Source organism: Buteo buteo, chromosome 5, assembly GCF_964188355.1.
Source record: "Buteo buteo chromosome 5, bButBut1.hap1.1, whole genome shotgun sequence".
NCBI classification, from domain to species: Eukaryota; Metazoa; Chordata; class Aves; order Accipitriformes; family Accipitridae; genus Buteo; species Buteo buteo.
The window spans coordinates 14,774,805-14,800,616 of record NC_134175.1 but is presented as its reverse complement, the minus strand read 5'-3'; the positions used below and the strand labels follow the sequence as shown (position 1 = coordinate 14,800,616).

Genomic DNA, 25,812 nt, shown 5'->3' with positions numbered 1-25,812 from the left:
GCCAGTGCCAGCTTCTGCCATGGGAGCTACGTCCACAGGAGAAGGTCCTCAGCAGCTCGCTGGGGTTCAAGCAAGCAAATCTCTTCCTGGCACGTTTAGCTCTGCACACCAAAGTTACTTAAGCACATGCTTAAATGTAAAGTGTGCAAGCAGGTCTGCAATATCTGCTCAGGCACCTCACCAAACTGCAAGCACAAGCAAGAGATGCATGCCCCAGAGGAGATGCTTTCTTGGGAAAACAGGAGACAAAGGCATAGAAGCACTATTTGGAGAGGCCCAGAAGAGCAGCAGGAGCCAAGCCATGCCAAAAGTCAGTAGGACAGGGACAGGTTTCAGAGCTTTACCCAGTGTATCATCACCAGCCCCAGACACAGGAGTAGTGTGCTCTCTTACAGCGATGCTACGGCCAAGGCTGCATCGCTATTTCACAGAGCTTTGGGCTTTTCCAACTTATTCATAACACAACTTTGTTCAGAAGGGGGTTATTTTTTTAAAACGTGCAAGCTTTTTTCTTCAACCTCCCTCTGACTCAACCCATTTCCTTCATAAATCACAATGCCACAAAACTCAGGGGTGCGTTGGAAAAAAAGAGAGAGGTCAGGTATCACAACTCTTAATAGACATTTATTAGGCAGTTTAGTCGAGCAGCTGCAGGCGAAGGGTCAGATAATGTCCTGCAGTGCCACAGTAGCCTCCCCACATGAATTTAAATCCTGTCAGCAGCATGTCCCACAGCTCAGCAACCTCCCCAGCCAGGCTAGGAGCACAGCCTGGGATAGAGACCTGCCTGCACAGGGCTGAGCTCTGCCTCAGGGCCCATGCCCTCCCCAAATCCTGCCGGGCCCCATTTCCCTGACTTTCTTACTCTTCACAGCTGCACTGATGGTTTGGTACATACTCCAAAAAAGAGAGGCACTGAGGTTTACGGCAGGTAGGTGCCACCCCACATATCAGCAGGGACACAACAGGCTCCCCACCTTCGGTGGAGTGGGTCAATGCTGCTAGAGGCGAGAGTGCAGCAGCATCACCCTGGCATGGCTGGAAACCAGCCATGACCGCTGGGAAAGAAGGATTTGGGAAAGAAGGATTCACAACCCCCCCCGGCATCAGCTACAGGCTGGTCCCCAAGACCAGTGCCCACCCAGAAGGGTTTTTGGAAGATTTGTCAGCTCGACACCAGCTGGTGATGAGATACAGGAGTCATGTCACCATGTGACAAGAGACCATGGTGCAACACCGATTTATTAGGAAAAGATTAAGAACGATCAAGTATAAATGCCCATTCAGCTACTGTACACCTAGCTGCACAGAGATCAGGAAAAAGAGGAACCAAACACAAAATGAGTGTATCTCAGAAATCTCTAAAAAGGACTTTACAGAAACAGTATATGACGACTGATCATTTTTTATAGCTCTGAAAAGAACTGCATCCACTAAAAGTTTGGGGCTTACTTTCCCATTTATTTACTTTATTTTCACACCTCCTTCGTTGTCAGGAGCTGGATTTTATAGGCTTCAGGCATGGAAACAAAAAGCAGTTACCACTGCAAAACAAAAATACTTTTTGACACCCTTACAGTATGAATTTCTATTCCTTGTACGTATTTATGTTCTTGGTATTCTTACAGTACAAATTTACGGTGTGACTAGTATGCACTCCTGTAATTTCAATTACAGACTTTGCTGTCCAAACACCTGCCAGTGCCAGACCCTCAGGTATCACTGATGCACAAGCAATTATTCATCTGTCCTGGACTTTGCATCCCCTTTATGCAAAGGGGGAAGAAGGACGAGTCTCCCTGGCAGGCTGAGGAGAGGGTAAAAAAAAAAAGATATATATACACCAGCAGCTGTTCAAAGACTTCAGGAGGCTTGGCATGTGCCCGTATGCCCAGCAGAGGTAGCGGACAGTGCAGAAATGAGACCATCACATGGACACACAGCTCATCACAACGAAGCTGCCACCGAGCACAGCTTAAACTGTTCATCCAAAGAAAGAAGTCGCTAAACAAACATTAACTAAAGTTGCTGAAATGATGAATCTTTCTCGCAGATTCCAGTACTCCCATGGGGATAATTCAGCTTCAGCTATGTGGGTACGCATAAAATTCACCATCAGCCTGTGCTTGTTTGCAAAAGGAAAACCTTTAAGTCAGTGAAAACAAGAGCCTGTCGCACACCCTGATGACTTGTCAGCACATGTGTGACACACGGGAAACAGCCCAGCTGCAGTCACCTCCTCCTGCCTTTGCTCATGCCACAGCAAAAAGTAAATCCCAGGAACAAACCCCTACTCCTTTCCTGGCAAAACTGCCTGAGCACACTGAGAGCAGCAGAGTCCACAGGGACAGACCTGGCTTAGCTGTTCCTACAGAGCTGCCATCACTTACTGGTGGTCTTAAGAGCATAAACGTCTGGTTCCACAGCATTAAAACCCTGTCTGTGCAGGCAGGACACAAAGCCAGTTCAGAAGCTTCCAGGGAACCATCATATTGCCCCATATCAACCACCACATGCCAGCCCACCCTTACTGTCCTAAAGAAATCAAGTGAGGGTTCCTTGTGGTGCCAAAGCATCTGCATTTTGAGTAAAGGACCAGAACGAACATTTTTAAAAAAAAGGAAAAAAAAAAAAAGAGAAACCTATGGGCTACACCATCCTTTTGAGGAAGTGTATGTATTTTAGAAGGACCATCTGATCTCAGTTAATGGTGCTGAGTGACAAGGTATCTTCTTTGTTCTTTCCCAGCTTGCCACAACAGTTACTGTACTATTAAGAGCATGCACTTCATTCCTAGTCTGAACTTGTTCACTTTCAGCACCCAGTCATCAGTCTCGTCCTGACTTATGGATTAGCTTAATGAGTCCTCTAGAACATAAACCTAGAATTTTGCTCCCAATTTTAAGCACCTCTGAGTATGATCAAATCATCTATAATTCCTCCTTGAAGTCACCTGAGCTCCTTTGGTTGCTCATCTGAAGCACTTCATAGTCTCTGAGTTACTATCCCAGCACGTTATTACACCTCCCCAATCCCGCAAGCAAGGGCATGGGAGGTGGGGACAGGACTCCAGGGACGGCCAATTCCCTGCACCCCCCCCTTCCCTTCTAGGCACCCAAAAAACTGCTCCCTGGCCCGGGAGAGGAGTATGGAGGTGTGCTAAGCAGCGGGACCAGAGCCTGGGAAATCTCATCTGCAACTCTGAGATGCGCGTCCTGCTGCCTGGGAGCTCCTGGGGCCTGCTGCCACCTAGAGATGCTCACACAGCAAGGCTGCAGGCACGCCGCCCCGTTGGCCCCATCCCACCCGACCAAAAGCTCACAACCCACCCGAGCAGCTCACCAGCTCTGGCAGTGACTTGCATGAAGATGTTTCTCCATAAAGCCTTTGAGCACGTGCATGCTCTTGATGACAGGCTGCACTTTCACATACAGCGCAAGTGAACTTGCTGTGGTTTGCTTAAATTAACTTAAAAATAGAAATAACTCTAATATCCTCTGAAAACTAGAAGAAAACATGTAGTTAAATTAAGGGCTGTGGCTAATTCCCTGCTAAAAAACTAAGGGCACATTTCAGAACGACTCAGCATTACAAATTAAGGTCTGGGGTGCGAAGCAGCACTTGCAGCTCAGCTCAGCGCACCCACAGGATGCTGGGCCCTCTGCTGCCACGCTTGCAGGAGAACCAACATGGTTTTCCCTGCTACCCATCCCACTTCACTACCGTGCAGGTTCAGGAGAAGGGCTTCTCCCTTCATGAGCTGCTAATGCCAAGTCTCATTTGGTTTACTCACAGTTATGTATTTCAGATCCTTATTATTACTGTATTCATGTTAATTACAAGCACAGCTCTTGGTGCCAGAATCCATACACATACACATCAATTACCATCTCTTAAAAAAAAAAAAAGTCACATCCAAGTCACTCAGGCACTTTGCAGCACTGGTATTGGCAGGGCAGGTCCACACACGCAGGCTGCGCGGTGCAACCCAGTGCCAAAGCTGCCCCAGGCTCCCTGGGGATGCCCCAAGAGCACGTCCAGATCCAGTCTCCCCTCCTCTGCCCTGCTGCAGCGCTGGCAACCAGTGCCCTCAGGGAACACACAGGGACAGTGACAGCCTGCCCTGGCTACCATGCAGAGACCTCCCCACAGACCCCCCCACCGCAGCCCTGAAGCCAGACATGCATGGGAGGGGGGGAAGGGGGAGGGGGCAGGACTCCCAGGGGATGCAGGTACATAACAGCCCCCACTCCCCCTCGGTAAAACCACCGAGACGGGACGTCCCCTTTGCAGGGACTGAGTCATCTGATGGCAGCTACAGGCTGAAACTCCCAGTCAATATTTATCGTGCCTTTGCAAAGGCACTCGGAGCTCAGCCTAATTTTAACCATCAAATAGACATCCTGGCGGAATAAACAGGAGAGATGCCAAAGAGGGCTGCTGCAAAAGAGAGGAGCTGCATCTCTCCGAAGGCATGTGGCATGGCCCATCCAACATGGCCCAGAGAGGAGCAGCGGCATGAAATTAAAGCCTGCCCATACATCAGCCTGAACGAGCTCCTCACTGGAAAGGGGGGGGGACGACGACGGGGGGGGGACGGACAAAAAAAACAAAAAAAACCCACCAAACAAAAAAAACAAAACCATGCTGCAAAAACCTCTGAAGTACAATTAATTTCTCAGAGCAGCTGAATACTTCAAACAGCGCTAAGTTAATTTGGCTGTAATTATTTAACAACTCAACAGCCCCATATATCAGAAAAAGGAGTTTATTTATCAGCGATTTCCAAGCAGAACAAAGACTCACCAGCTTCCAGGTAACAGCCCAAGCTGTTTGGCTCACGTGACCCTTGCTGAGCTGTGCAGTGCAAACATTATATGCCCAAGCCCGGAGACAGAAGAAATCAAAAAACCCCCATGTATTCACATATTCACATCTTAACCAACAGACACGGGATAATGAAATCAAAAGTTTGGCCAACAGCTTGCTTGCACGAGCGAAGTCATCATCATCTCCCTTGATACACTGAAAGTGAAGGTGGCAGCCAGAGCCCCATCCTAATGCCCCCAAAAGCCAGGACAACCCAAATTCTGAGGGGGGCCTAAATACTTGTAAATCAAGGCTCACTTGTCCAGCCTGCCTCACTATTTCAGCAAGTGCCAAGCAGCAAGAGTCAATCATTAATAGCTGCATTGCCCACAGCAGTGCCCAAACCCCTCCAGATAGAAAACATCACTCCAACCCCATTATTTTAATAAACGGATTTTCTTTTTTGCACAGTGCAGGGCATAGAGGCTTTTCTGCAGCACAGATCCAGAAGGCTTCCCAGGAGGCAACAGGAAGGCAGGCAAGTGACCCTGGACCAATGCCTTTTATTTTCACTGGGGTATAAATCCAGCGAGGGAGCGTCTTTGTGGTCGTCCACTCCAACAGCCACATCCGAACGGTGGGGAAGGAGGGCTGGAGAGCACAGGAACAGCCCAGCGGGGATGGCTGCTGCCTGAAATTGGGGCAGGCTACAGGGAAAGTCTGAGACAGAAAAGTACCAAGTCAGGGGAAGAGAGAAGCTGCGTGTAAAAACACGAGGCAGGCAAAAAGGTATGGCAAACCAGAGCCTGTGAAACAAGGAACACAATGCTCCTTCAGCTGGGATTTACTGATTCAAACCGCAGGAAAAGAAAAGGTAAGGGAAAGCAACAGCAGCAGCAGCCCAGTGCTTCACCCCTCCTGATTTCAAGGATTAGTAAAAAAATCACACACAGAAAAAGTAAACTGTGCACCAAAGATCAAAACTGCCTGTGAAGCCTAACCAGGCAAGCAAAGCCGGGACACGCATCTTTCACTTCTCATCAAACATATCATCATCTCAGTTATATAAAGCCCCAAAATATAAACTGAATTGTGAGAATGAGGAGCTGTTGCACCAATACCGCCCAAACATCATAAATTTTGCATCACCGGGGGGGGGGGGGGGGAGTTACAAGGATTGAAGATATTTCCTTTTAATGTTTTATTCACAGCAAAGGCTCCCGAGAAGCGCGATGCAGCGGGAGGCGATCCCAAGTGCTCTCCCCGGGCCACTACACCGGCACAGCCCCGTACTACGGCGGCGGAGAGCGGTGCTCCGACGCCAAAAAAAAAAAAAAAAAAAAAAAAAGTCAAGCCAACGCTGCAAGTTTCCCCGCAGAAAGTTAAAAAATCGGGGCAGACGCCGCCGGAGGAAAATGCGCCTGGTCTGGCTTTAACTTCCAAGCCGCCTACTCGCTCTCCACCGTGCGCAAACACACTGGGCCCTGTGTTTATGTTGCAGCGTTTGGACACACCTTATAGATACAATGCCTACGTGTAAGGGGGAAAGCTTCCTCGTCCGCCCGGCGCGGCGCGAACTTTGGGAGCGCGCAGCCCCGTCGGGGCGGCAGCGGCACCTGCGCGGCTGCCGCCGGCGGGGACACGGCGCCCGGGCCGGGGACAGCGCGGCCCCCGGAGCCCGGGCAGCCGCGCCCGAGCGGGGACACCCGAGAGCTGCTGCCGGGAAAAAGGCAGCCGCTCGGGGGGCGGGAGGGGGGGCTCCGAGGCAGACACCCCCCCCCGCCCCCAGCGCGGAGCACGCTATCACTCATAGCAATAATAACAGTAACGAAGTGAGCCTGTGTTGCCACGCCGCTACCTGGAAGCGGCGGACCGCGCGGAAGATCCACGGCCGCCGTCTCCCGTCAAGGGCTCGCCGTCCTCCGGCCGCCCGCCTCTCTGCGGGGCGCGAACAAACTCCCGCACCCCGCGCGGAGGACGGGGACCCTCTGCCCGCAGCCCCGCCGGGCTTGCGGGGAAGTTGGCGGGAGGGCGCCGCTCCGCCGGCCCCGCGACCCTCTTTCTCCGCCCCTCACCGCGGACCGGGCCGCTCACCCACCTGCCTGCGCCGCCGCGGCGGCCCGCGGGGCCCCGGCGGCCGCCGCCGCCAGCACGCAGCAGCTCCACCACAGCAGCCCCCCGGCCGCCGCCGGCATCGCGCCACCGCCGCTGCCTCAGCGCCGCCGACCTCACCACCGCCGCCGCCTCGCCGCCGCCGCCGCCGCCATCCCCCGCGCAGCCTCCGCGCTGCCGCCGCCGGCTCCCAAAAGTTGCCGCCGCCGAGCCGCCGCCCCCAGCGCCGCCCCTCCGCGGGCGCGCCGCGGCGCCGACGGGGCGGCCGCCGCTGCCGGCCGCAGGGCGCTGCGCCGCCAGCACGCGCGGAGCAGAGCGGCGCGGAGCGGAGCAGAGCGGCGCGGAGCGGAGCGGAGCGGAGCGGCGCGGAGGGAGCGGGAGGAGGAGGACGAGGAGGGAGGGAGGGAGGGAGGGAGGGAGGAGGAGCGGCGGGACGGAGCCAGGGGGCGGGCGGGGGACGGCGCCGCGCGGGACCGCCCCCCCCACCCTCCGCACCTGCGGAGCCGCGCGGGGCGGCGGGGGGGTGCGCGCGCGCCTCCTCACGCTCCACCCTGGCGAAAGTGAGGGGCAGGTGCGCGCGCGCGCGCCCTCTCTCCCTGCCACTTTTCGGTGCAAACGCTGGGCATTGCCGCGCGCCTCCGCGAGCGCGCCGGTGCGCGCTTTCACTGTCCCCGCCGAAAATCCGAGGAGGCTGTGGGGACCGGGGGGGTTGCGCGCGTGTGATCGTGCCTGTGCGCGCTGGCTTTCCCGTTGGGGGGGGGGGGGGGGAATCGGGGCAGCTGCCCGCGTGTGTGTGTGCGCGCGCGCGTGTGCGCGCGAGACGGAGCTTACAGAAAGCGCGGCTGGGTGCCTGTGTGCGCGCGTGTGAGGGCGCGCGGCTCGAGGGACAGCGGGAGGCCGCCAATGGGAACTTCCCCCTCCTCCCGCCGTCCCGTGGCAGCGCACAGCCCGGGCGGCAAAGCGTGACGAGCGTCGGGGGTTGCGGTGAAGCGCGCTCAGGCTCCGCTCCGCTTTGGGCTGACCGCCCCGACCCCTGATCCAGACGGGGGCCTGGCACATCACCCTTCTTCCTGGGTGCTCTCTGGGTGCTGCCCCCCCGCACCCACCCTCCCGGGTGCTCGCAGCCCTGCGCACCTCCCCACCTCCGTGCGAAGCCCAAAGCACCCCTCAACGCCGGGGTGCTGCCGCGGCGTAGCCCAGCCCCTGGTAAATTTGGGGGCTGCCGGCACCCAGTGCTCAGGTGGGGCAACTGGAAAGCTTTGGGGTGGAAGAGGTAGAAAGGAGGGGGCGGTTTTAAGGGCGACAGGGTGGGGCGGTGGCACCGTGGAGCTCGCTCCTCAGCGTGGTGGGTGCACTTTGCACTGAAGCGGCTGAGGACTAGCCATGTTTTTTCCAGCCACGGAGGTGTGGTGGCATCTTCCATCGGCGCATCAAGTATCCGCCATCTTGATGGCCCCCGCCATCTCAATGGCCCCTGCCAGCCTGGTGGCACCCCCTCAGGTGCACCCAGGCGGGGACAGCTGCAGCGCAGGGGTCCTGCCAGCACCAGCCCAGCTGCCACAGCATCCACCTCGCTCTCGCCTGCTGCTGCGCCCGCCCCGGCAGAGGGGTGAAATGCTGACACGTGCATCCTCCCCGACAGGTCCAAGGGACTGGCGTCTCGGCAAGGCTTGTCTCAGCAAGACAGCGACCCGAAACCCCAGTGTCTCATCGTGACAGCAGCTGCCATTTATCACTCTTGATGAGTTGATTGGCATCCTCAGAGCCTCAGTCGCAGCTTTACTGAACTCCACAAGTACACAAGAGGAACGCAGAAGCATCTTCAGCTCTTCGTTTTATTTCCCTGAAATATGTGCTCTGACATAAGTTTTTGCTGCCTCCTCACCCCAATCCAGCCCTTGTGGAGCTTTCCTCGCCCCTTTCTGTCTGGTCTACGTAATACTTCTGTGGAGCGCTCCTCTTCCCAGCAACCCTGATGGCTTTCCCCGGCACCCACAAGCAGATTTAGTGGAAGAGCCCTGCAGCGAGCGTCTTCCCTCCAGCCGGCTCCAGTGGAAGAGTTTTCCCATAGGAATTAACTCAACCTCAGAGGATCAACCCCAGCCCCTCCCGCCAAACTGCCTCTTTTCCAGCAAAGCCGGAGGCTTGCTTGTCTTTAAAAAAAAAATAATAATCCCCAAATCAAGATGGTATTTCAAGTCAGATTACAGCCCTTTCTCCAAAGAGCCGAAAGTTTTAGCTGAAAAGAATTAGCTGGGCTCTGCAGAAAAGAGGCTGTAAAGAAGGGGGTTTTATTGCCCTCAGCGCTGCATCTTACCGCCCTGCAACAGCTCAGCGTGCATCAGCGGTGGCAATTCCGCCAGCCAGCACAGCGGCAAGAGAAAGCAAAGGCAGTTGGGAAGCAGAGCCCTGATGTGCAGGGTCTTCAGCATCTTCCTTAGGGTTTTCCGTGAGAACATCGCTTGAGTGAGGCCAGTCACGAGTGGCCAGGAGCCAGCCTGTGCTCTTGCCTACGGGATTAGCAACAGTGCTAATCGTCCCTCCTCCCCACCCCCAGGGGAAAAAAAAAAGCGTAATTCCTTTCTGTCGCAGAAATGGATCCGATGGGAGGCTGTGGAACGAAACTTGCTCAAATATTGAACTAGAAGAATTTTGCTCTATCTGCCTTTCAGTAAACAGTGACTAATTGCTCTGGCTGGAGCTGCTGTACCTTCAAGATTGGAAGGTGCAGATGGAGCAACGATGGCAAAGGCTCATTACCTAACGTTGGCTGTACATTAATCACAAATGTTTGCTATGCAAATCTTGTCATACAAAGCAATTATTGCTGTTCCTATACTGACCTCATGTTTATTTATTACATGAGCTCTTTATTTGAACCTTGTCTGGTCTCTCTTCCCGTAGAAGTGTATTAGTGTGTGGCTTCCAAAGGCACCCAGCTGAGAAATTGTAGATTTGTGGCATGTAAGGATGGCACACACCATGCTGACTGCAATGCAGAGCCAAGAGGCTCGGCTCTTATGCCAGTGGCTCTTCATGCAAAATATTCTCACCCCAAGGTCTTTGCTGGGATGAAGGACGCTTTCTAATAGCACAGAGCTGCAACACCAGGTTTGCTCTGACTCTGCAGTATTAGCCGATGGTTAATGGAGACTGTCAGCCTGAGGAGCCGCACAATAAAACTCCAGTTGGGCTTTTTAGGGCCCGCTGAGTAAAAGTAAAATTTTACGCAGTCCTTCGTCCTCAGCTTTGCCACCTCTGCCTACCTCCAGGACGATGAGTTGCAAAAAGATTTAACTCCGCAACCAAATAAGTTACAAGTGCATTGCTGAAAGGGGTGGCGTTTGGGTGGCTGGAGCGCTGGGTGTCTTTAAGCACTAAATATTCTCTTGCCACAGGAGTTTTCTCCATGTGATTTAACATTGAGCAACAGTGGCATCCGGTGGGCAGAGGGTTCCCTCCCCGACAGCTCACGGCAGCTCGCTCCCTTGATTTTGCCGTATGGTTTCTCTAGATTATCATTAAACACAATTTCTAAATTTATCTGGATTTAGGATTCTTGTTTCTCCCCCTTTCTTCAGTATGGCTGCACAGCAGGCAGAGCCATGCATTAACTTTTCCAGCGCTACAGTTTTCTTTTAAACATGCTTGATTACACTCCACTATATAATCTGGAGGCAGGCAGGACGGACTTCTGAAATCAGCCATCCGCCCTGAGCCCATTGATTTTGTTCTGCCTGGACCCTGCGTGGCCAATACTGCAGGCAAAGCTCCATCCCTCCACCGAGGGAGGGCAGTGGGAAGGCTCCCCATGGGTGCCTGCCTTGAACCAGACCCTCCTGTCTGACCTCTCGTGGGCCCCCCTCCACATCCACAAATTCTGACAGTGCTCTTTTATCAGGGGAAACTGTAGAAAAGTGCCCAGAGCCTGAATCACATAAAATCCCGCTGTTGTATCCCCCGGCCCTCTGTTCCCATCCGCAGCCTCCCTGTGTCTCTCGCTGCTTGCTTTTCTGCTCTTACCGCTCATTTCAGCTCTTCTCAATGTAGTGTCATTTTCCAATGTAATTAACACATTTCCCATGGCTTCCAAATCATTAATAAAGCCAGTAATGAACAGCAGGCCTGATGATGACCCCAGCGATGCCACGCTGTGTACTTTCCCCTGCCTGAATTGCCCCTTTCCAGCATCACCCTCTTGTTAGGATCTCAGCTGGCTTTCCATCCATCTGACAACTCGCATGCACCAGTCGATTTGAAACATTTCTTTCCCCCTCAAGTATTTCGCTTTTATGGCGCAGCTGTAGCTTTTGCTAATTGTTCATGAAATGACTTTTTTTTCCTAAAGTAATATTTTTCTTGAGAGGTTGAATTAAAAAGGGGCCATAAATGACTAATGGTAATTAATAAAAATGAAGAAATAATTGGGCAATATCTTTAAATGTGTATGCCTGGAGTCAAACTCCTAAATCCCTGTTTCAGTTAGAGCAGCCTGGGGTTTTTTTTCTCCCCCGAAGGAGCAGCAGTTCCCATGACTGTCTCAGCAGGATAAGACACAAACAGAAGGACAGGGAATACTCCGAGTGATGGAATAACCCTCCAAAAAACCCAGAAAACTGAGGGACAGGAGAGCATGCTGGACCACACTGGCAGCAGACAGCTTGGTGCTGCCCTCCCTCCCTCTCCAAGAGGAGGAGGATCACCCGTGCCAGCGCAAGTGGGGCTTTGGGGAGCTGGTGACCATCTTGGTCCTCTTGAAAAACAGCACATTTAACCTATGGAAAGCCCTGCCGCTTCCACAGGACTGTTGTTAGAAAGGGATTAGGCATTTAAGGGCAAGACAGTTACATAAAAAAAAAAAAAAAAAGGCAAGCAAGCAATAAAAATCTTTTTGTGGTTCAGAGTGTAAATCAGCCTTTTACTGCTTCTCCTTGCAGGGAGTTCAGCCACAAACATCTAACTCGGGGATCTTTATATCTAGTTGTGAAATGTCTGGGCGAGAGCAGCGCCAGGGAATGAGCACGGGACCGTTCACCTGAGTCAGCGCTGCCAATCCAAGGATGTCACAGCATCCCGGTGGCTTTGGGAGGCTGAGCGTGATGGCGTGGGGTCAAGCATATGGTCCTGTCATGTGGAGTGGGACTTGGGCATGCACAGAGCTGGTTTCGATGGCTGCTTCACCCCTGCTCCCCTCTCCTTATGATAATTTATAGCCAGTGCTTTCCCTTTGCCAGTGCAGTCAGCAGAATCTCGGATCCAATCCCCAGATTTAAACCCAAGCTCATTAAAAGGTCATGTTTTACAAAGCAACGCAGCCACCCCAACCAAATGAGTGCCTGGCTAATTGCCTTCCGCGTGAAATCGGGTTTGTGGTTTCCGTGGGATCAAGCATGTTTTCCTCGTCTCCTCCCTCCACTCTTTGGATATGTTCCCAGTTGCTGATGAGCATTTGATTTGCAGAAGATACTGCATTTTGCAGGGACAAGTGTGCTTTCCAAATGCTTGGGTTTGCTTGCGCCCAGGATGGCACAGAGGCGGAAGGGTTGCAGAAGCTGCAATGTAGCAGAGCAAAAAAATGCCACACTGGGCTAAACCTCAGTAGGCAGTTTGAGAGGGCAAAGCACCTCCCGAGATGTCATGCAGAGTAGATTTGAATCATACATGTAAGGCATTAGGTCAACACATCACTTCATTTTCACCACTTCTTGCAATGTCAAGTGGGATGGAGCTGGCCAAGCTGGCACATGTATAATGAACTCCAGGTTCCTCCTGCTCGCTGGGGTGGAGAAGGATATCTGCATCACAGTAGTAAATTGTTTAGCTGAAAACGTGGGAGAACTTGTGCCTTGCACAGCAGCATCCTATGTCATTTAACAAAGCAATTGTGTCAGCTGCGGTGACAGAAACGCTCCTTGTCAGCTGCGCCGAACGAGAAGCCCTGGTCATTAGGCAACACGTGCCGGAGCACATGAAGCTGGAAGCGAGCATCTCTGCGCAGACTGGGTCAGCAAAGAGTTGCAAGCAGCCCTGTAACAAATACAAACACACCACAAGAAAGAAATATTCACCCAGGTACCCCCTCATCTACCAGCACAGCCTTACTTGTGCATGATGAGCAGCCAAAACCTCATGCAAGAAGACAGCTTGTGCAAGAAGAGGGCTTCTCACCTCCAGACAGCTGGGACCCTTGGAAATACCAACTAGCTCACCTCAAACTGATGTCAAGACAGTTAATTATGGAGGGTTTTTTTATAGGTGCAGGCTTTTCCTTTCACGCATAGACAAGCAGGACAATAAATACAGAATCTATACGCAGACACCCACGTGAGCAGCACTTTGGAAGTACATTGCCTTTATGGCTAACAGTGGTGAATGTCTATGGGAAGAAAAAGAGCAGCACAGAGGCATCCCCACCTCCTCCATCTCCTGCAGAGAAGATGCTCTGCCGCTTAGCTAAGATCCCCAGCTCCATGTTTAGAGAAATGTGACCTACAATGGGAGCAGTGTGGAGCTCAGCTGTGTTTGCAGGACTTCAGAAATGATATCATAACCCCAGAGGCAGAGCGGAGTGGAGCTCCACGCAAGCTGTGAGATGTGAGCTCAGCCATTCACCGGGGCCAGTTAATCCAGCATCAACAGTGGGTCCATTGTACGGGGGGTGCAATGCACTTGTTTGTCTTTTTTTTTTTTTTTCCTCAGAATTCTTGTTTGGGGAGTAACAAAAATTCCCCTGGAGCACAAAGAAGTGTGTTCTGGGAACCTGAAAGAGGCCAGCCGATAAAAAGCTGTGTTATAAACATGAAATTTCAGAAGTAATAGGTAGCCAATAAAACACAGACTCCGTAACTGTATTTTCTGGAACTGACGACTGCCCTCAAGAAAGCATTTTAGACCACGTTTGGTTTTTAGTGGTGTTTATGTGTCATTCATAGCAAAAGGATTTAAGTATACTCTCAACTTAAGGAGATCTAAACCAGGTCTTCAAGGTCCTCTCTGAATTAGGGCATGATATTGGTTTTGGGCAAGGGGGTGGTCCTCCTGTATACTTCAATCTCCTTGGTAACCTGCCTTTCCAAGGGCCTCACTTACATTTCACAGCTCCTTCTCTTAAAGCGCTCTGGTTCTCAGCCCAGTAGAAGATGCAGCCTTTTTCCTCCCTCATCCACATGCAAAATGGTGGGCATGTTCGTGTCTTCCTCCTACCAGAATCATATATGACATCCAAATACAGCATCCTCTTGCCTAGACCTGTCTCACACATCCCTCTTCCCCACCTCTCCCCTACCTTCTTCACGATCCTGGTGGTGGGTCTCACATCCACAGCCAGCTCCTTGCAGCTCAATGATTTCCTGCCATATTCCATGTCTTCCCTCTTTTTAGAAATAAAAGGGCCTCTTCCCAACAGGTGTTGAGCAGAGCGCAGTAAAGACAATAGAGGTCACCTGCTTGATACCAGAAGAATTTCTTCTTGTTTCTTCTTGTAGTTGGTGGATCATACTTCACTCCAGTCCTGATACATCACTTCTCAAGCTGTATGATGCAAACACATCAACATACTAGTAAGGTTTGCATTTGCTCGTGGGGGACACAATTTTGCAAGCTGACCGAAGGCACTACAAGCTGCCGTTCAGCATTTTGCAAGCCTGGTGCTACAGACTGACAGTAACGGAGCTGAGATTTCTCCTCCAGGGTCAAAGTACCCCACTGTTTCCAACACATTCAGGGATGCATCTGGAAAATTTTAAGGGGGACTAAAGGATATCCACCCATTCCCCAAAGCATATTTAAAGATCCCAGTCACGATTATTTATGAAGAAGTTTCTAATGCCTTTGTACAAAATTTTCCTACGAAAAATTCATTTCTACAGCACAGAATGTGTCTATAAATAATAGACACTCCAGATACCTGCCTCTTTACATTTCTATAGGTGATGCAAGCTCTGCTTACAGCAAAATAGAGAAAATTAATGCCATGGCATTATCAGCACACATCCCTGGTCTGGCACAATTTGCCAGGTGGTCCCCTTTTGGCTAATAATTCATTGTTTCTGTAGCAAACCTGCCAAGAAGAGTCTCCCATTGTGCTCAAGGAGGAGGGCACTCCCAGGACAGTGATAGCTTTATTAATTCCTAATACCGTACAAATACAGCCTTGTTATCAAAATCAGCTTCCAAAAAATCACCATTATTTCAAGCTTGGTCATTAATGTGCCCAGGACAAGATGTTCAGTCACTTCCAGGGGACCAGCCCATTTGCTTATAAGCGGCTGAGCACAGGCTCATACCAAGTTTGTTTGCAGGAATGACTGCACCAGTCAGATCGTTTCAGGTTGTTGTTCCCATGTTAAGTAGTTCTATTAATTCTTAATTTTCCATATAGTTGTAGGAGTCACAAAGGTGCTGATGTGAGCGGAAGCACTCAAGAAACTGCATCAAAGAGGATTTAAAACCTGGCTTGTTATAAATTTGGTGATTGAAATTGCTTGTCATCAAAGTGGCAAAAGCTGTGCTGACTGATGCCGAGGTGGTACCTGGGGCTCCGGGTGCTGCTTGGCAGGCAGCTCACGCGCAGGTGCTTTCACACGCGGGGCACCCCCACCCGCCAGAGCCCACCAGGAGCTGCAGCACAAAGCCGAGCAGGATTTCAGGGTGATGCTGCCAAGGCAAGTGCAAAACTTCCGCTGGCAGGCCAGGAGCAGGCAGCAGGCCAGTGGGTCGCTGTGTCTGCAGGCAGCCATGCAAATGTCTGCCCAAATTTTCCCCTTTTTTTTCTTTTCTTTTTCTTTTTTTTTCCTGGAATCCAGCCATTTGCGAGGTGAAGGCTCTCTTCTTGCACTGCTTTTTCTTTCCTTTTTTTTTTTTTTTTAAGAGCATGCACTAGAAAAATAAACTTTCAGCAAGTACTAGGTACTATATACATCTTTTAATTTATTTTTTAATTTATCTTTATATTTAACTTCCTTTACTGTTTGTGTGCATATCTGACCATCAGCAAAAAAAAAAGGGCGCTACTTCAAGTTATGAGAAAGGTCCCACCACCCTGACAACAGCAAACAGGAGAACAGATTTGGCATGAACAGTCATGGGGATTAATTCTGCTGCTTTTTGAGCTTTATTCTATGAGCAGAGGGTCTGGCACATTCCGCAGAGAGATGTTGCTTGATGCCTTGTATTACTGAAAAAGCAGAAAGGAAAGTGTAGGAGAAATCACAGTCCCTTCACATTTCTCCACAACTTCCCAGCCCATAGAAGCACTCGCAGAAGGACATATAAGGTCCTGGTTTAATTCATTTTTCTCCCTCTAGTTTTTTTTCCTCCCTATCATCTCTAGTTTAGAAATTTATCTCAAGTTCCACAGCAGCAGTTTTTTTATCTCAATAGATAGACTAAAAATAATCCAAATACAAAAATTTTCCTTTTTTTTTCTTTTTTAGGCAAAACTAACAATGCTGTTGTTAGAAGATCACCCAAGGAAAAAGCAAACAACCCCCTAACACCCCATCCTGATTTGGAGTAACCCTCATAGGAAGGGAAAACCCTTGCCTTTCAACCCACCAAGCCCTCCAGCTCTCCTATACCACCCTCTTAATTTCCTGATCAGGCTGCTTTGATCATGCAAGAGGTGGCTCGAGTCCGGATTTCATCCCACTAACCATAATATAACTGCTTGACCACTTAGTGGCTTCAGTGCAGTTTTTCTGAGCTTTCCTCATTTGAGTAGTCTCCCTCTTCTGCCGTAAAAACCTGCCACAAATGGCATCCATCCCTATGAGCGGGGAATGGTTGCACGCTTTCCTCCTAAGCTTTACAGTAAGACTTAATGAAGACTCAGAATTTAAGAATAAATGTTCAGCCCCTGGCTAATTATGTTTGTAAGGTTCAATTTGCTTGGCAAGCATCTGAGTTAAAAAAACAAAACCAAAACAAGCCCCAAACAATATTTACACATTTGTGAACACAGTGAATCCTCCCTTGAAATGGCACAGGAAATCTCCGTAGAGCTCTGGTACGCTTTCAGCCAGCCTCCTTTCATCTTAAAATTGTCCAATTTCCTGAAAAAAAGCAAGTTCACTATCTTTGTGATTTAAAAATAGTGAAATACCTCAAATATTTGTGCTTGTCTGTTCTGGCAGCTCTCGTGCATTATAGCTATGTGTATAGCTATATATGAATATAGCTATGCTTCTATTCCACACCTCTACATGGGTGAAGATCTGAAGTACAGATCCCCTTTGCAGCTATTATGCACCGCTTTTCAAGAATTACATTTAAGGAATTATGTTAAGCTGGCATTTACCTTTCACTTAGGCTTTTCATTACAATTCCAGCCATTGGCTGGATCAAGTTCTCATTTTTATAATATTTCTCCCTGTAGCAATGTCTTGTAAACAGTCTGCTTATTTATGACCATGAACGAGATGGAAAAGCCAGTGAATATCTTGTGGTATTAAAAAAAAAATGGCTGTGGTTACTGCCTTATACAATGCACTTGATAAATTTGAATAATCTAAATTTTTATTCCAGCAGTTCTTAAAATAAAGAGCTACAATTTCCTTTTTTTTTTAAATAACACACAAAAATTCTAATAAACAATTTAGTCTGAACCATGGGGAGAAATGAAAGGCTGTTCAGATGTAGTGACTCACTGGATTATTGAAAACAACTATGCCACTGCAACTGCTTTGACTTGCTGATACATCTTTTCCCTCTGTTTTTAATAATGGCATCACCATAGAGCTTTTACCAAAAAAATTAAATTTCCTTTTTTTCCAATGGATAGAAATATTTATGTGGGTTGGAGAAATACAGCTAAAATAATGAGACCTTTAACAAACCTGAAGTCTACCAGGCACAGGTTTTTACCTATATGAGTTATAGAAACCTGTCTGCCCATATTAATTCTCATGACTTATCCCCTAGCGTGCTTTTTCCCTTCTGTGGATCGGCTGATCAATGTTTCCTCTTTTGTTATGAATAAACCTCCCTCAGAAATGACACACGAGGCTTGCACTATCTGCGGGAACCTTTGCAGCCACTGTGTATAAAAAAGCTGTGAATTTAAAGGCTGTTCTGCTGTGGGACATTAAGTAGATTACACCTCCCACTATGCTGAAAAGGGCCATTGTCAATGTTAAACCAACTTGTTAATAGCCAGCTAGCTTTTTTTTTTTTTTTTTCCCTCCTTTAAGTGTATCTACAGTTAACTACAAGAAAAAAAAAAGCCAAAACCAAAGCAATGCCAAGAAGGGTTTTACCTCTTAACTGGTGGCATCTCTTTGGTAGATACTCTGAACATCTCATCTCTCCACAGGTATGCAGAGGCATGGCTGTGTCAACCGATCTCTGATACCATTACTGACACCACACAATGTTTAAATAAATGAATGATTAGCTGTGGGATTCAGAAGGCAAGTGTGTGTTTTGTTGGTGCTTGACATGCTGACAAGCAGGTGAAAAACGTTGCCCTGTAAACATAGTCATCTCTGTTGGTAGAGAGATGCATTATGGAAAGATATTAGTCATTGTAAGCCCCAAGATACCTTACAAAGATGGATTTCAATAAAAATAGAGAGTCATTAAACTAACCCATCTGCTTTTCACAGGCTGAGGCATAAAGATAAATGTTATATATTCACTTCTGTTGATCTCCATGCTTAACAAAGCCAGGAGCAAGTATCATTTCTGATACCACCGCGTTTCTTTTAACTACCCTGAAAAAACTGTCCAGGGTTGAGCCTCTCTCACCAAAATGCCAGTTACTGGTACAGATAGACAGACAGATATTCCCTCCATTGTGTTTTGTGGTGGATATTTTTTTGACTATGCAGAACAGGTGGACAGCTTCCTTCTTAATTATTTACTAGACTTATTAAAGATCAAAATGGCCAAGCCTTCCTTCCCTCTCTGCATTGGAGACCAGGTAAAAGAAACCACACCCGGCAGCCAGTTGGACTACTGTAAAACTCAGTGCTGGAAGGGGCTTCTTTCAGAGCAGCTTCCTGATCTTCACGAGCCTTCACCTCATTTTTCTTGATGACCTCTCGGCACTGAGCTCCCTTAAAGGAGCAAGTCTTGGGGAGCCATCAAAAGCTGGATGTGTCTCCAGCTTTCCAGAGCAGCAGAACCACCTCGGTCAAAGGTGGTGTTCCAAATGTCACTGCCTTTGTAGATGAATTCTCTTAAACAACATGGGGCTGCCGCAGGTTGGTTTTCTGGTTTGCGCATGTCTGCTGCTGTTGGGGGAGCCAAGGGTGCGAAGGGAGCAGAGTCTGCAGTGAATCAGTCAACTCAGAAGCAAGATTCAGTCCCAAAGATAATCCTTATCCTCCCAAAACTTTAACCTACAGGAGACCAAGGAAAAAAAAGTCATCTTGTGTTGGTCATTTGCTTTGCTTAGCCTGACAAGTACTGCAGAAAGGGTAGGCTACAGCAGGGTATGCATTAGATAAGGAATAACTACTGTTCCAGTCGTTGCTGGGGCTGTTTAGTCCTTCAGGTTTTTGACATATTAAGGGAAGCCTCCACAATGCAGACAACTGCAGTGAAATAAGAGGTTGGCTTGGACATCAAGGACCCACTTAGTCTATGTGAGCATGGAGGGATGACCATACTGTCTGCCTTGGCAAGACCTGTTCATCCAACCCACTTGGTAGACATGCCTTCAACTGCAAGGTGCAGAGCTGGTCCCTCAAAACTTTGTCTTTCCCTCCCACTCTTAATATCCTTGTTGTACAGAGTAGGAATCAAAAATGAGCCAGTGGCTTTGCTGCCACAGCAGAAGAAAAACCATCATGTCCTCATTGTTTGACTTTGTGAAAGAAAAGTGAAGTACCTGAACTCCTGTTTTGCCATCTTGAGATGCCATTTATACCTATAATAAATTTTCATGAAAGAAAGGCAATTACCTGTGAGTACTCTGCTGTAGTGTGGATTCATCTGTCCTACAGTATCAGATGAAGGTGAAGACAGCTCACTCCCACATGTGTTCAGGTGCAATAGTTTGCACCTATCGAAAGTTTTTGGTTCCAGGAAATGAAAGGAAAGCAAATAAGAGAAGATAATTTGCAATCACTTAGCATTCAAAAAAAACAAGATAAAACAAAGCAATGTAGGGAAAGGAGCAGCTTTGCACTGCACAAGGCAAAACAACATGACACATTCTCGCCTATTTGAATTGCTGTCACCAATGAAGCTTATTATTCTTTTCCAACCAGGGAAAATCTGTGGTGTAACCACTTCTCCAGGGCTCCATGGATGGAGGGTCACCCCAATGGGCACACAGCAGAGGTGGCCACGGGGCTGAGGTTTGGCTGACTGTCAGTTTGGGAACGGATGGGATGTGGTGGGGCATTGTGGGCATCTTGGCTGGGGCATCTACCCACCCGTGAGCCACTGATGGCTGGGATGTTCAGCTGACAAACAGTCACCTTCCAACCCTCGGGTGCTGCATCAGCACTGCTGGAAGGCCTGGGCACTCCCTCGGGGGGCGGGGGGGCCGGGGCTTTTAATTACATCTTTAAATTCCCTTAAATGCAAAATTTAATCTTGCAACAGGGAGTCTGTCGCAACTACTCTCTGTTGCGAAGTACCACGGCTTGACACCACGAAAATACAGTCAAAATGCTCCTGGAGACCATCGGGGATGCCGCAAGCGCTGCCCCCGCACCCCGGCTCCCGCAGCATCCTCTTCCTGCAATGCAACACTGCCCTCTCACGGCTCCTCTGCTGCCAAAATACAACATTTACGGGGGCTCACAGGCAACTCTGACCTCAAATCCTGGGGTTATACCCTCTATAGCTCTAGCATCGCTGGGGGGTGCATCCTATTTTATATGGGAGTAGAGCGCTGCAGGGATCCAGCCACCCGCGTCCTTCATCTGCTCCCCAGGCTGAAGGTGGGATGGGTGGGTTTGATTCCCGCTCCACAGCCGCTCATCACCAATATGGGGGGGATGAAATTGAAGGGAGAGGCGAGCCACCAACGCCTGGCATATTACAACACCCTGCTTCCACGCTGAACTGAGTGATGGGGCCTTCTCCCCAGGTTCACACCCACGCAAAAAACAAATACAGAAGAGCACATCACTGCATCGACTGCTGCTGACACACCTCCTTGCTTTGACCATGCCATGCAAACTGAAGAGAGACAGTTTTCCTTCTTAATATGGAAAAACTTTCCTTGGTAACATCAAGTCAGCACTAAGCCCAGGTAAAGGAGACGTTTGCCCGGAGCATCTCAATGGGTGACAAGGCAGCAGGATTTGCCACTGCAGATGCCTGGGAAAGCCAAGCTGGGTGCTGCCCCAGGCCCCTGAAGGATGGCTCAGGGTGTGTGTGTGGCAGACTCAGCTGGGATGGAGGGAAAAAAAATACAGTATGGTCTCCCCATCCCTTCATCCTGGCACCAAGAAGAGGTAAGAGGCCCCGTGGCACTGCCCAACCTCAACCTGTATGGCCTCTCCCCCACACTGACCATGGGGTCTAAACCCTACTTTGGCTGTGCCATGGAACACTGATAATTTGCTCTTCTGCTCAGTCTCATTCCTGCCAGCTCATGCACATTACTTTGGCCCAAGCATATCAATTGTGCCCATACCAAATAGCAGGTTTTCAGTTTTACATGTGCTGGAAATCAAATGCCTGCATCTCCAGCAGGTAGCTGTGCCCCCTGAGCTCCAGTCCTGCAGCTTTCCTCTGTATAAGCGATTCCTGGATTCACTTTTCAAACAAATAACTCCCTGGGCACCTCATGCACTTTTACAAAAAAAAAAAGTGCAAGATGCTATTAAAAATTGACCATACAGCCATCTCTATCGCACATCTCAGACTCCTGAGCTGGAAATAAAACAGACAGGTACAAGTGTGAGCTGCACTTGGATGCTGCCAGCCTAACAGTAAGCCATCCACAATAATGCTTCAGTCTCTCCATTTCAGTTCTTTCCTGATCTGCAGGATTCACTGAAAAACTTTGAGCCTCAACTTTTACCTTCTGGTTACAGACTTGTGGCCTCCAGCTCCAGGCTCCTCCGCTCATCAGCTGCTGTCGCTGCCCTTCTCCACAGTGGCTTTGACTGGATGGTACTTAAACCATGATCTCAATAGAGCATCACCAGTGAGCTGAGGACTAAGGCCTGACAAAGCAGGAAAAATAACTGGTAGGGTTTTGCCAAGAGACCGAGCTCTCCCGGACTTATTCCAATAAGAAAATAAATGGCAAGCAAACAAGTCAAAAGGTGTTTCTGCAGAGGGCAGAATTTTGTTCAGTATTAGCTGCAACACACTACTGTGTGATGCCCTGGCAATGGAAAGTAAATAGATTATTAACTAAACTACGTACAATAAATAGTCCATTACTGAATACATCACAAAGTGGTCACCAACATAAACTAATGACATAGTTTCAAGCCAAGAGGCTTGAAATGGTTTTACCAAGGCAACTGATCTTGATCTCTGCCAGCTGCAGAGTCATTCCGCTCTCATTCCTTCCAATAAAACCTATTTTGCAGGTGCAATTATTTAGTGGCTGGGCTTAACCCAATGCTCTTAAGGATGAAGGTAAGGTAATCAACTGTATTCATCTTAGTATTTCTTCGCAGTGCTCTGGGATTATAAATACAAGATAAAATAATATTGCAGGAGGCTAACATTTAACAAGGTATCAACCAAAGGGAGACAACTTCTACATGCATGGGGATGCTACGCTGAGAGCGGGACTGTTGGGGAGCCCCAGGTATGATGCCAACATCATGAACATCAAGGTTAATAATAGGTGATTTCATCATCTCTACCAAAATGTGCTGCATCCCTGGCTGCCAGTGTCATTCCCAGCATCGTAGGGATTTCCCTTCTCCTGGGGGCTGGAAAAAAGCCAGCCAGCCCTTCTCCTCCTCTTCACTCTGTCCTCCCTCCTGGGGTCTGATCCAGAGCCCACTGGTCCGGCTAATGAGAGGGGTCCCAAATCCGGTGGGAATATGGGCACTACCTGTGGGCTGGGATGCAGCTAGTCTGGGACAAGCCTGTGCATCCTTACTGCAGGACTTCAGAGGATTTGTTTTCAGACACCAAATTCCCTTTTGCCATCAAGAATGGAGGTTTGAAGAGCAGCATCCCAAGGGATGTTTTGCCTCCTTGCCCCTGGTGACACACAGGCACTGCAGCCCCCTCAAGTGAGCCCCCCTCATTAGACATGCTGCCTCATATTCATCCCTCAGGCTGAATTCAGCTGCCTGCTCCATTGCTTACCTTCTGTGTCTGATATTGCCCTTCACCTCCTGCACAAACACAGTCAGGCCAGGTTTCTGACATCTCCTGGCTCTCAGACTAATTACATAGTGACAAGGGGCTGCATCCCTACCAGGTGGTTTGGAACACAGCATCAGTGCTGAGCTCCACAGGGACAGGCAGAAAAAGTGTCAGCACGGAGCCATAAGGCCAGCAAGGAAATCGAGAACATTTGTAGGTTCAGGAAAAAGTCTACACATGCAATATCTGTATTCATCCTATGCATCATATGTTCCTCGACGTAGCGTTGAATCAGACCTAAAGGAAAAAAAAATTTTGCTAGTTTTGGAGAAAACTGCTGGTCTCTGAAACAACTTTGGGTCAGAAAAGGAGGTTTTTGCAAACCATAAGGCTTTTCGGCAAAGGTCTCAACCCACCTAGTGCTGGGAGCCAGGGCACTCATCCTCATGATAGCAGGGAAGTGGTCTGGGGTAGATGGCAATGCTGGACTTCACCACTAGCAGGGGAAATTAGCTGCACCCCGGGAGATTTCCCACAGGGAAAGGAAGGTTTAAAAATGCCTTCAAAATACAAAAAGATATTAGAGGATCCAATCCCTGCATTTAATGTAAGTAGCTCTCTTTCACTCATTGCCTACTCTTTGTAAAATTCTTGGCATTCCCAGTGTCTTCTTTTCCTATAGCTCCATTCAAAACCCATAAAAAGCTTAGAGGCATTTCTAAACCGAGAGATACCAGACCACACTGTCTAATTGAAACCAATAAAGTGCTATGCTCCAAGGTTTCCTCAGCGGCTTCTCTCCTGGCAGACAAATCTCAGTCTTCAGCTAACCCAGAAAAAGGTCAGCCAAGCCATCAAACATTTCAAAGCACAATTAAGACCCCAAGTGAAAGAAGTTAAAGTTTAATGCTGAAACTTCACTGCCAGTTGATGCTCACCAATTACAAGGGTCACTTGAAATACAATCAGCAGAACCACTGCATGTGTCAGAAACCTGTCTCTGCTGATGGGCATCAAGACATTATTTTGGTGAGGCAAACAACCTTGCTATAATAATATGACTGCTGCTATTAAAAAAAAATAATAAAAAAAAGAAAAAGCAATTCAGGCTGTAGCTGACAGATATAAAAGCTTCTTTGAGTCTGAAGAACTTAATGTGTTTTGATGCCCTTAAAACAATTCAGCTCCCATACAGGTGTGGTTGTCCAGAAGTCAGAAATCAACTCTCCATCCCAGAAATATAGCTTTTACGGATAAACTGAAGACCCAAGGGGAAAAAAAAAGTCCACAAAATAGTCTAATTCAAAAGTACCAAGAAATTTCTTTCTAATAAAGCTGAATTTTTTTACAGATAATCCTGTTTCCCTACCTTATGAATTCTTCAGTGCAACATCCTATACTTAAGGTTAAAACAAAAAGCACAAAGTCAAAACTAAATTAAAGAAAGTTCAAGCAAAGCATTTCAACATCAGAATAAACAGGTAACAAGATTTCATGTTTGACATTCTTCTGTCCACAGCTGATTACATCCGACACATTTATGCACTGTGTTTTGTTTGAACAAACTCCATCTTTTACAACAGCAAAGTGTTTCATCAGAAACTCTCTTCACTGCCACCCTACCCATGCCTGGCTAGACTTTATTTCAGAGGAATGACACTGAAATACTGTGGTGCTCATACAAATTTCAGACCAGTGAAGTTATTACCAGCAACAAAAAAAGTGTGTGGGGGGGTTCTAATATCTCCAGTACCTTTCCTACTAAGTGGTGGACTGTCTTCTATTAAAGAAACAAGGATTTGCCAGGATAAGCCTTTCCTTGGATCAGCCAAGGAAGATATTTTAGGATTAAACAAGACGTCCAGGCTTGCTCCAACTTCAGGTCCATTTTCACTTAAGTCTCTGAAGTTGAGGAAGTCAGATAAGGAGTTGCACTTTTCATGCATCCAAAATAAATCAATTATTGGCCTGATTCTGGCCAGCTGAAAATCAGCTGGAGACCAGGATCACTCACTGAAAATGTGCCAGGAAACTATTTTATCACTATCTATGGCTGCCTACTTGCTTATCATTGCTATACCTCCATCTCCTTCAAGCCAGAGGAGTCAACAGATCAAAACTAGATCTGGTTTTGGAGGGGGATGACCCAGATGCCAAGAGAGATGCCCATAAGCACTATTTACTCTACACATTGTTTCTGACAGTATGACTTCCCATGAGGTGTGATCTCATGGGAAAGAGGCCTGGAATGACTTCCCAACAATTTTTAATAAACCTCCTATTCGGACAAGCAGTTCAGAAATCTGCTTCTGGTCCCACAACATTCACAAAACCCTCAATACCCTGGTGCAAGAGAGAGATGGCACTCCTCTGTAAGTTTAGGATCAGCTGGAAATTCTGAGTCTTCCAGAGGTTTGATGGATCTTCTAGCAAGTCCCACTATGCCTAGTAAGTGGAGCTGAGCACAGAGGAAGGCTGTTATCCTGTCCTACCAGGATCAGGTTGAAACGGAGAGGTGTTGGTGGTATGCAAGTTTGGTGGGGGGGTGTGGGGTGTGTATAAAGGTCTTAGTCACACAGGTCAGTGTTCTAGCTACTATAAAACATACACTGCAACACGGCTGTTATTTGACAGAGATCCAAGACATGT

General features: G+C 48.6%; 1 protein-coding gene across 4 annotated transcripts in view; it reads right to left on the bottom strand.

The window, feature by feature from the left end:
* Positions 1 to 7,254, bottom strand: part of ERBB4 (erb-b2 receptor tyrosine kinase 4) — a 662,107-nt gene extending 654,853 nt beyond the window's left edge. For all 4 annotated transcript variants that reach the window (XM_075027921.1, XM_075027923.1, XM_075027919.1 and 1 more), the window contains exon 1: positions 6,908 to 7,254. In XM_075027921.1, coding sequence (XP_074884022.1) covers positions 6,908 to 7,004 — 97 coding nt within the window. In that variant the 5' untranslated portion in view covers positions 7,005 to 7,254. The remainder of the gene's footprint in view (positions 1 to 6,907) is intronic.
* Positions 7,255 to 25,812: the final 18,558 nt, after the last annotated feature.